Below are 10,951 nucleotides of genomic sequence, written 5' to 3' on the forward strand. Positions count from 1 at the left end.
ATTTCTGCCACAAGTTATTTCCATTAGTGTTAGTGGCACAAAGTTTTTTTCATTTTCAGATTAGACAGCGCTGGGAAGAAAGCACAGAATTAATAACATCACTGTGAAATCTTGTGAGAAGCATTCACATTGGTCGCAGAATTCTCTGTTAAACCACAGATATCAGATCAAACACTTTCCACCGTTTGATCTGATATCTGTGGTTTACACATTTCACAGGTGAAATGTGTAAATAAATGCTTTGTGAATTACTTTTAGATGAAAAATATTTGAGTCCTAAAATTAGGAACAACACGCGCCTAATTTTTAAGAGTTGCTCTTAAATTTCCTCATTAGGAGCAAATTTTAGCCTTAAGATGTTTTGTGAATATAGCCCCTGTTATTCAAAGGAACGTCTGTGCAGACACCTATGACTTAACATTCCTCATCCTTATAGCTTTGATTACAGCCTGACTGGATTTTTAAACAAATTTAGAACAATTTCACTTGTTCAGTAATAGCGTGTAAAGTTAAGCTTTACATGCATTAATGTATGTTCACTGGGCATGAGTTTATCTTGCTATCTCTCAGATAAGGAGATCGCTCGTTGACAGAATCATTCCCTCCTGTGCTTGCCGAGCTGTGGAAAACAATGATTTCACCTCACTCAGAGAACTCCTAGAGAAGGTTACTAAACTTCACGTTTCCTGAACTAAAAATGTGGACAGACAAAATTTAGAATTCAAACCTATTACTCATTGATATATTTATTTTTAAACCCTCTTAAGATGGATTCCAGTTGTGAAACCTATGATGAATTCACACCCCTTCATACAGCATGCGAGTTGGGGAACTTGGAGATGATTGAGTTCCTGCTGTCAAAGGGGGTGTCTCCTCATCACAAGAACCGCTTTGGACACTGCCCAATGTACATGGCCATTAAGAACAGGTGCATACATTTCACATGCGATCTGACATGGGTTGTAGACTCTATAGCTGCAATGATTAGTTAATTCAGCTGACATTTTTGACTAGTAAAACATGTCAACTTCTATTTCATCTATCACCATTTAGTGTTGCAGGAGTGATGTATTTTTGTTGTCCAAAACCCAGAAACGATTTAGCACTTCCAGTTCCATCACTCTGAAGTCAATGGGTTTTTGGTTAAATGCCTGAAATAAGGTCTGTGGTTAAAACCAGCTCAATATATTGTCACATTTTATTGTACAATATAAAATACATCAGTGATATTACTTGTCTTGAAAAAGACAATCGCTAACAAGCGGCTAAATGGGACTACAGAGGTTGTCGGGTACATTAGGCCAAACAGGTAAACTCATCTAAACACAAGTCTGTTTTACAGCCTCATTCTGTTTAGATCGTACTCTTGAAAACTATTCTATCTCAAACTTTCAGGGAAAATATTTTTAATATAAAAATGAAAGGAGTTCGGAAGCTTAGGTGGTGACGCTGAAGTCATGCAATCGTCATTTTTATACATTTTTGCAATTTTACTTGAAATCGTCTGCAATACTAGAGAAATCCTTTTGGGTTTATATTGAGGGAACCAGGGTGATGCTGACTTCTGGGTTGGCCTACAGAAATATGTCATCCCTGCAGCACTTCCCAGGCTGAATTCTCACTCAATTTATTTCAAACTAACATTAGGAGTACGGTGTACATTTTAGGACTTCCTCACACCTCAGTCATACAACTTTTACAAATAGACATGAAACAGCCTCAGACCAAAAGGCATCAGACGAAACGGACTCAGATAAAAGGCATCCTACTGTCAGAGAGCTGATTAGGCAAGGCAAGGCAATTTTATTTAGCACATTTTATACACTACGGTAATTCAAAGTGCTTTACATAAATAGGAAACAAATACATAAGAATAAAAATAGAGTGCATAAAAAATAACAATATAAACAGAATACCACTCTCCGGATGGAAGAGTCATATTTTACATTTTTATTCAGCCCATTGCTGTTTTTCTGCAGACCAATGTGAAAATCGCCATGTTCTTTTCTGTATGGAAGCTAACCAGTACAATATTTATTAAAGCTCGCACACAAACCTTACATCTATTTGGGAATAGTAACAGTTAAATATATAAAAAAGGAGAAAGAAAAAGACAACTGAAGGATGGCATTATGATGGGATAAAAGCCAATAGAAAGTTAGCCTATACAAAAAAAAAACAAAAAACTGATGCCTTTTCTCTGATGCCTTTTTGTCTGAGTCCGTTTCATCCGATGACTTTTGGTCTGAGGATGTTTCGTTCAATGCCTAATCGACCCTTCACAGGGAGTTTGATTGACAAGCGATCTAACCAGTCAGGACTTAGAAGATTAACCTCGGTGGACTTGAACTTGAAAAATTGTGTGTATTTACGTCTTTCAGCATTTGAAACAACATTCCTTCTTATGTTCATTCAGGTTTATTTGATCCTATAAATATATAGCTGTATGTAGCTGTGTCTGTATGCATTAATATTCGGACATTTGTGTATGATGCATTTTTGCTTTGCAATCCAGAAGAGAGATCGCGCTCAGGAGCTACAGCGCGCGCAGCCGCTCATATGAAAGCCCTGTTGAAGGAGAGAACTAAACAACTAAACGTCTGCTTACACTTTAGGCCTGTGATATAATGCTTATTTTATTTTTTATTTCGATTTTGGCTTCCAGATATCTGAGGTAAAACTATTAAAAACTAGCCGCGTTTCGTCTAGCACACCTTCTATTCACAGCTGTGCGCGTTCATTCCTCACTAAACCCAAAGTTAACGTCAGAATCAGGACAATCTGTGATTGTTGTAAAATCCAGTCTTTACTGTTGCTAAATTGCAGTAAATGTTTGATAATTATCAACGTTTTAAAACGTTGAAAGTACAGTAATCCGCTCAAGATACGCTGTTTCTCAGGCTGAATTGTGTGTGCGCGCTCCAAAATAGACAAACAAATTACACGTTGGGCTTCAGGTGCAAGTTCAAATGATCAAATGCACACAAATATATGTTAAAATAACCGGATTTGAGCGTGTTTAGCTACTTAAACACAGTTTATATCGTAAGTGTACATGAACAGCTGGGAGAAAATCCGATGTGTGTTAATATCTACTGTCTTAAAGTGACAGCAGTCACTGATGATTGTGCCATCAGTGTTAATCAAACAAGAAAATGCAAAGAGAAAATCACTCACAGCTCTTCATCTGAATATAGTTAACTTTAATAAGCATTAATCTATTAATTTATACTGTGAAAACCATGCAGTGTTATTTTACATTTGGTTACTTTACTTCGATTTCTTTTATAGGCTAGGCCTATATTACTTACCTGAACACATGAACAAATGAAAGCACTTTTTTTCATTTGTATCATTGTTTTATTGTATTTGTCAGTTTGTTTTACTTTGTTTCTTTGTTCATGTTCTTACTGTATATTATATAAAACACCAAAAAATGCCAGACACCATATAATATAAAGCAAAGTTAATTCAGGTCTTATATAAAAAACCAAAAAGTACTAATAAGACTACCGGATCGATAAGCAGTATCATTAAGAGTAGTAATACCGTTAAAACCTTAACGATACCCATCCCTAATGATCGGTTTACAATCCTTTGAGCTGAGGCGCTACAGCAATCTGTCACGACACATTAAAGAGCCATAGAACGGTTGTTATTATTTTAATTTCTTAAAAAACTACACAGTTTAAAAGCTGGGACTCTGTTTAATATCATAAGTAACGTGCTGTGTCTTTTCTGTCAGTGTGTTGTCAGTATCCCCTTCGCTCCGCAATGTATTTATCACTGCGTATGGCGTAACAGCGCCACGGGTTGTCGGACAAAGCAACGTTAACTAAGGGGGGCGGGTCTTTGCGATGGGTCAATTGTACGAGACCTGACACCTGACGTCATTTTTCCTGAGACCTGAAGCCTTTCAGTCTGAGACTCGATGCCATTTTTGTCCGATGACTGAAGCCTTTTAGTCTGAGGCATGACGCCATTTCGTTGTATGACTGAGGTGTGAGGAAGTCCTAAAATGTACACCGTATTGGGGGCAGTAATGAGTCATTTGCACCTGCTCAGCTCAAACATGTCCGTGTAGCTGTGTGTTGGTATTTCTTTTAGGCATTGTCAAGCTGTCAAACTCATGAGCATGAAAGGAGTCACTGTTAGACTACACCCTGTGAGAATTGCCATGGAAATGATCCAGTAAGCATTAACCATGTAATATCTCACACATAAATATAGAACATTTTACCGCACAATGTATGTTTCTTTTAATATATTTTTTATATATAATATAGTCAATGAGCTTCTATTTGTTTAACCTATCACTCAACAGAGCGGTACAGAACGGAGATTACCCTCTGCTGTATGCTTGGGTTGCATCAGGAGTTGACATGGATATTAAAGACTATAATGAACGCACTGTAATGCATGAGGCAGTTGATCTGGGAGATAAATTGATGATTGCCAGACTACTGGATTATGGAGCCACACCACTGGTATGAACTACTTTTTTTATTGGACAATGCTAGAGAAGTATGAGGTTATAATTGGCAATCTGATTTTTTATTAAATACATTGGTAGCAGATAAATGTTTGGATTTACTCTTTCTCTCCATTTCTCCAGGAGAGAGATGTGTGGGGTCAGACAGCCATGGATAATGCTCAAAATGACACAACGATCATGGCTCTTTTTGAGCCTTTTTTCACAGTGCATTGCCCCACCAAACAGGCCTATCTGCTGTATAAGGAAAAACATTCACATTAATAGAACTATTTGTATTTTTCTCTCACTCTGCTATTGTATTTGTAGGAGGACAAAAATAAATACACTACAAATAAATATTAATAAATAAATCTATGGCAATGCAAATATATTTCATGATGTTGACTTACAGTGTACACAATGTGTACACAATAGGCGCTGCTATGTTTTTTTGTTTGTTTGTTTTTTTGTTTTGTTTTTACAATGAAAGGAATTGTACACTGCTCAGTCATTTTCATAAATTCTACAAAAGGCTAAACATGGTCTTTCACAATTCTCATATGGGATCGATTTGTGTGCCGGTTTTTTTTTTCTGGATGATGTAAACCGTACGGTCTCTGTAGTCATCAGTAGGCGGCAGTAGGTTACTCCTCCTTCCAGGGAGAAAAGAGGAAGCAAGCATTAGCTCCGGGAAAAGAAACGCTTTATGGATTAGTTTAGCAAACATCGAGTTTAATATTGAAGGACAGAGCTGGCATCCTTTGTAAGACCATTTATCTGACTCTGATATGAAAAAGCCCACCTTAAACTTAATTTACTAATCCTCAAGCGGAGACGACTGAATTCAGCGTCTTGACTCTTTCCATGTAGGACAACTTTGTTGCCAGTCCAGTTGTTTCTTGTTGAACACGTCGTTTGACAAGAACATTTTGCTCACGAAAAAGTTTCATTACGCTTGGGTGCGCCAGCGTTCTATAATCGTAGTTAAAGTGATCTTTTAAAAAATGGGTCGGTGTTTATATTTTACCACACTTATATTTTCAGTTTCATATCAGTTGATACCATTGTGCCACTCTTTCGAATGGGACAAACAGTCTAGTCCCCTGCAAAATGTGCGGTCCATCATTACAAGTTTGTTTGAAGAAGCCCACAGTTGCCTGGTCTCTACAGTCGGCGAAAAGAGAGTCAACCTGTGTCTCAAGGTGAGCTGATAATGTGGAAAATCGGGCTGTTCTAACAGAATATTTCCATATAGTAAATACTTCTTTCTTTCTTTATCTATATATCGTGTTTGTCTGTCAGTCATCTATCTATCTGTCTGTCATTGTGTAATATGAATAATGTTGGCTCTATTAGAAATCATGTGCCATTTATCAAAAAAGCAAAACATTTGACAAAAATAAGTTTATTATGTTTTAAAAGTAAATCAACCAGTGTAATATTTGGAAACCATCTGGTGGTCAAACCAGACCCGATGGTATAACAGTTTCACATAGCCTATGTGATTAACACCTTGGGTTACTTTGGTAAACCACCTGTGTGAACTTGAGGGGATCTGAAATGTCAGTGAAATGACTGACACCAGCTGGTGGAAGTTTAAAGTGACTAAGAAAAGTGAGGTTAGTTCTGAGAAAAGCAGAACTTGAGTGATTTGCTTTGATATTTTTCTTATGCAGTGAAATTCAGACAATTTTAAGAGTAGTGTTCAAATACGTTTTCAGGGCCACTGTGTAAGATATTACTACATAATGACGATTTTTAATGACTTTGTGCTGTACTGTGAAGTTGTTCACTTTTATAAACATTTACACTGTTGTATTTAATTTATGTGCATCAGTTTCTACAAAGCGGTGTAAAATGGCTTTCAGATGCAGTTGCATTAGCCCTAAACACGGTCATCCAGTATGTTGTAGAAATCTTGGAATCAGCAGGAATTGATGGTAAGTGTATAGAAAATCTTTACTTATTTAATAAATAGGAAAATCTCTACTAATCTATCTATCATATATATATATATATATATATATATATATATATATATATATATATATATATATATATATATATATATATATAAAATACATATAACCAATGCATATGCTCAAATGTACATTTTTCCATGTGTCTATCTAGCCAAGCTACCTTTCCAAAAAGTTACTCCGGAGGGAGTGATTTTTGTCACTCAGTGGGCCCTTCTGGCTGTTATAGCCTACTGGATATTATCCTTTATCCTGCGCTTGGTTGTCGGTGCTGTGAGGCAGGCTTTGTGGCTTCTGAAGATCACCTTTGCTGTTGGCATGTTCGGATTGATTCTCAGTGACACTGGCGCTTCAGCAGAAACCACAGCAATGAGATTAGCGGGCCTGGCGTGTGTTTGTGTCCTGTTAGGAATAGGTGCAACATCTGCGAAGCCAGATACGCACCTCGAAAACAAAATCAAGGTGCTGGAGAGACGACTCAAAGAGATGGAGAAAAGCAAAATGGAATGATATGGAAACCCTCACCAAACCATATATAAGTTTAATTTCCATTACTCTTTGCCACAGTTGTAAATCCAAAGATAGAATTCAGAATGTTATTGTCACTTGAAACCCTGCAATACAACCACAGATACATTTTGTTTGTCTAAACTTGGAGGGTGCTTCAAAATTCCAAGAGTTAGTTAAAAGATTATTGATTATCAAGTAAACTTGTCATACTTGTCCCATTGCACAACTGGATCTGGCATTTACGGGCTTTCACTGTTAACAAAACACTTAATAATATGTTCAAACAGTGAATAAATCATGTAGTGTCTGGGGCTTAAGATACAGGGAACAGAAAAATGTCTTTACACTGCATTTAAATCTTGTTTTTGTTTGTACATTTTTCTGGGATATGATGCACAGGACAACATTACAAAACATTATATTAAATCATTATAATAAATTTGTTAACAAAACCCATCCAATGAATGAAATCTCCATGACAACAATCCACTACATTTTTCCATGACTCATTTGAAGTGGAGTGAAAAAACCTGGAATTATTTAATAAAGTCAGAAATCACAAACAACATTTGTGTTGCACACAACTGAAAAATTAGCCTCTGCATTCAACCTGAACCAGGTGCAAATCCTCTGCTCAAATGCCAGAATCTCCATTTTGTTTAAATGGAGGTGAACTTGTTTGTACCATATTCAATATATCCCCTTCAACTGGGTAAATCCATTTCAATCTTTCGCTGGCTTTACTGAAACCTTAACTAGGGTTGGGCGATGTCCCCTAAATTGTCAGTTGACGATGTTTACAATAAAACAGAGTGGGGGTTCAATCTTCAACTGGCTGGCGGCAGCAGCTACTGACAGGTCACATGCCCTGGTGGCAGCTGCCAGTCTTGATTCTGGCAGGTCTGTCAGCGGTGGCTGGCAGAGTGTAACATGTTCCTTATTTCTATCGTTGCATGGAAATACATAATTGTATTATTATTAATATAATATTATGACTCTATTCTTTTGTATAATTCACGTTTTAGATGGGTTTATCTCAATTAAAGCAGTAAAATGACCGTGATCTCAACTGGTGGAAAATGACGCATAGCCCAGCCAGCCACTACTGAGACGCGAGTATAACGCGTTCTCTAATCAGTCTCGCTGCATGAAAATACATAATTTTATCATTATTAATATCATATTATGACTCTATTCTTTTGTATAATTCACGTTTTAGATGGGTTTATCTAAATTAAAGCAGTAAAATGACGCATAGCCCAGCCAGCCACTACTGAGACGCGAGTATAACGCGTTCTCTAATCAGTCTCGCTGCATGAAAATACATAATTTTATCATTATTAATATCATATTATGACTCTATTCTTTTGTATAATTCACGTTTTAGATGGGTTGATCTCAATTAAAGCAGTAAAATGACCGTGATCTCAACTGGTTGCTATGCTTTGCTGGACGCTCAACCATCCAGCCACTGTTGCCTGTCATTCCAAAGAAATCATTCTAATTTGTATGCATACTGCTAATAGTTGTGACGATTTTATGTTTTGTAATAACACGAGTTATGCAATAATATATAGCATAAAAATGGCAATTAAAACGTGAATTATTCTAATAATACGACCCTTTCTCAACATTAATCCTAAATCTGGATACAATCATTTTAGCCTAACTTTCCTAACTGTAACTGTAGACAAATTAGATCCTCTACAGTTCGCATATCAAGCGGGTAAGGGAGTAGAGGATGCAAAACTTTTTATTCTTGACAAGGTGTATAAACATCTTGAGAAACCTGCATCTCATGCAAGAATTTTATTTGCTGACTTTAGTTCAGCTTTTAATAAAATGCAGCCTCACATTCTAATTGATCGATTAGTTTCATATTTTAAGTTACCTGAGCAGATCCTATTACTTATCTTAAACTTTTTAACAAATAGAAGGCAGCAGGTCTATGTAAATGGAAATATGTCATCTGTTATCGTATCAAATACAGGCTCTCCTCAGGGCTGTGTGCTTTCCCCCCTTCTTTTCATATTATACACTGACAACTGCAGGTCATCTTGGGAGATCAGCTACTTAGTGAAGTTTTCAGATGACACAGCTTTGTTGTCCCTTTTACAGGGCAACCAACCTGATCATAGCAGTGCCCTTGAGGAGTTTGCTAGTAGGTGCGACGACAGTTTCCTTGACTTAAATGTGTCAAAGACCAAAGAATTAATAATAGATTTTAGGAAGGTTAGTGACGAACCAAAACTAAGTGTAATACACAATGAAGGTGTTCAAGTGGTTCAAACATACAAGTACTTGGGCACAGTTTTTGATTCACATTTGAATTTCAGAGAGAACACTGATAGCATTATTAAGCGAGCAAACCAAAGAATATCCTTACTGAGGAAGCTGAACTCCTTTGGGGTCTGCAAAAGAATTTTATGTACATTCTATCAGGCATTCATTGAGAGTCTATTAACTTTTTCTTTCTTGGGTTGGTTTAATGGTTTAGCTGTGAAAGACAAAAAGAGTTTGAGCGACATTGTTAAAGTATGCTCAAAAATTACTGGTACCCAATTAAATGATCTAAGTTCCCTCTGGAAAAAAAGAGAGGTCCAAAAAGCAGATAGAATACTGTGCCAACAAGATCATGTGCTCAGGTATGGATTTGTTCTCATGCTGTCAGGTCGGCGGTATTATGTGCCAATATGGAAAACGAATCGTTACGCAAATTCATTCCTTCCCTCTGCTATAAGATTCTTGAATGAGAACCTATAACTACACAAATGGCTCTGGTATTCCTCTACTTTGTTCTGTCATTGGCAGGTGAATGTGTGTGTTGTATTGTATGTGTGTGTCAGGGTGCGATCGTTTGTATACATTTTTTAACTTGTAATTTTTATATTTATTGTGGGCTAATAATTGTAATTTAACCCTTATTGGATGGGTTGGCTGTAGAACTGAATTGCCCCCTTGGGGACTAATAAAGATATCTGAATCTGAATCTGGTGGAAAATGACGCATAGCCCAGCCAGCCACTGCTGAGACGCGAGTATAACGCGTTCTCTAATCAGTCTCGCTGCATGAAAATACATAATTTTATCATTATTAATATCATATTATGACTCTATTCTTTTGTATAATTCACGTTTTAGATGGGTTGATCTCAATTAAAGCAGTAAAATGACCGTGATCTCAACTGGTTGCTATGCTTTGCTGGACGCTCAACCATCCAGCCACTGTTGCCTGTCATTCCAAAGAAATCATTCTAATTTGTATGCATACTGCTAGTAGTTGTGACGATTTTATGTTTTGTAATAACACGAGTTATGCAATAATATATAGCATAAAAATGGCAATTAAAACGTGAATTATTCTAATAATACGACCCTTTCTCAACATTAATCCTAAATCTGGATACAATCATTTTAGCGGCTGTGGGGAAGTTTAGGTCTCATTTCTTGATTTCATTTTAAAAAGGTGTGTTGGATGTAAATATTTAGATACATTGACTTTGTTCATTTCTTTTAAGGTCACGGGCAGCATAAGCAACATGACCACCTGTAAATCTGCTCACCTTCTGAGAAAACTTGTTTCACAAATATGTTTCACATATTTACAATATTTGGAGGGGATTTGCATGTTTAAAAAGTTGTTGTTGAGTGTTGTAAGCTTGTAAGTAGACTAAGTGTAAGATAAAAATTTTGTGGAATGCAGCAACTTTGATTTACCTAATTATTCATGCCTCTTTTTTTAATGTTAAAAATAATAAAATACATGTTTACATTTTTTAATGTTAATGTAAACAACAGGCATTTGGGTAACATTTATTTGTCCATTTCTCATTAATTATATATATATGGGAGGATGTACAGTTTGTACAGTACAAATAAAAATCATGAGTCCCAGTGCATGTGTGTATGAAATATGATACTCAAAAGTATGTGCATGTTTTTGTTGTTGAGCATCATATTTATACATCAGGCTTTTATAGCTCAATTTT

General features: G+C 36.4%; 1 protein-coding gene across 4 annotated transcripts; it reads left to right on the forward strand.

The window, feature by feature from the left end:
- The first annotated feature begins 454 nt into the window (after window positions 1-454).
- LOC137032237 (L-asparaginase-like) lies at window positions 455-10,171 on the forward strand. 4 transcript variants are annotated; one of them, XM_067403916.1, is made up of 7 exons: window positions 455-666; window positions 768-928; window positions 4,108-4,191; window positions 4,325-4,487; window positions 4,616-5,676; window positions 6,312-6,414; window positions 6,608-10,171. In XM_067403916.1, exons 5-7 carry the CDS (start codon window positions 5,479-5,481, stop codon window positions 6,961-6,963), a joined length of 657 nt encoding a protein of 218 aa, XP_067260017.1. In that variant the 5' UTR covers window positions 455-666; window positions 768-928; window positions 4,108-4,191; window positions 4,325-4,487; window positions 4,616-5,478; the 3' UTR covers window positions 6,964-10,171. The 4 variants fall into 4 exon arrangements, with proteins under 4 accessions (XP_067260017.1, XP_067260020.1, XP_067260018.1 ...); XM_067403917.1 differs by having other exon boundaries at window positions 633-928; XM_067403919.1 differs by lacking the exons at window positions 6,312-6,414; window positions 6,608-10,171 and having other exon boundaries at window positions 4,616-5,475.
- The last annotated feature ends 780 nt before the right edge of the window (window positions 10,172-10,951 follow it).

Source organism: Chanodichthys erythropterus, chromosome 12, assembly GCF_024489055.1.
Source record: "Chanodichthys erythropterus isolate Z2021 chromosome 12, ASM2448905v1, whole genome shotgun sequence".
NCBI classification, from domain to species: Eukaryota; Metazoa; Chordata; class Actinopteri; order Cypriniformes; family Xenocyprididae; genus Chanodichthys; species Chanodichthys erythropterus.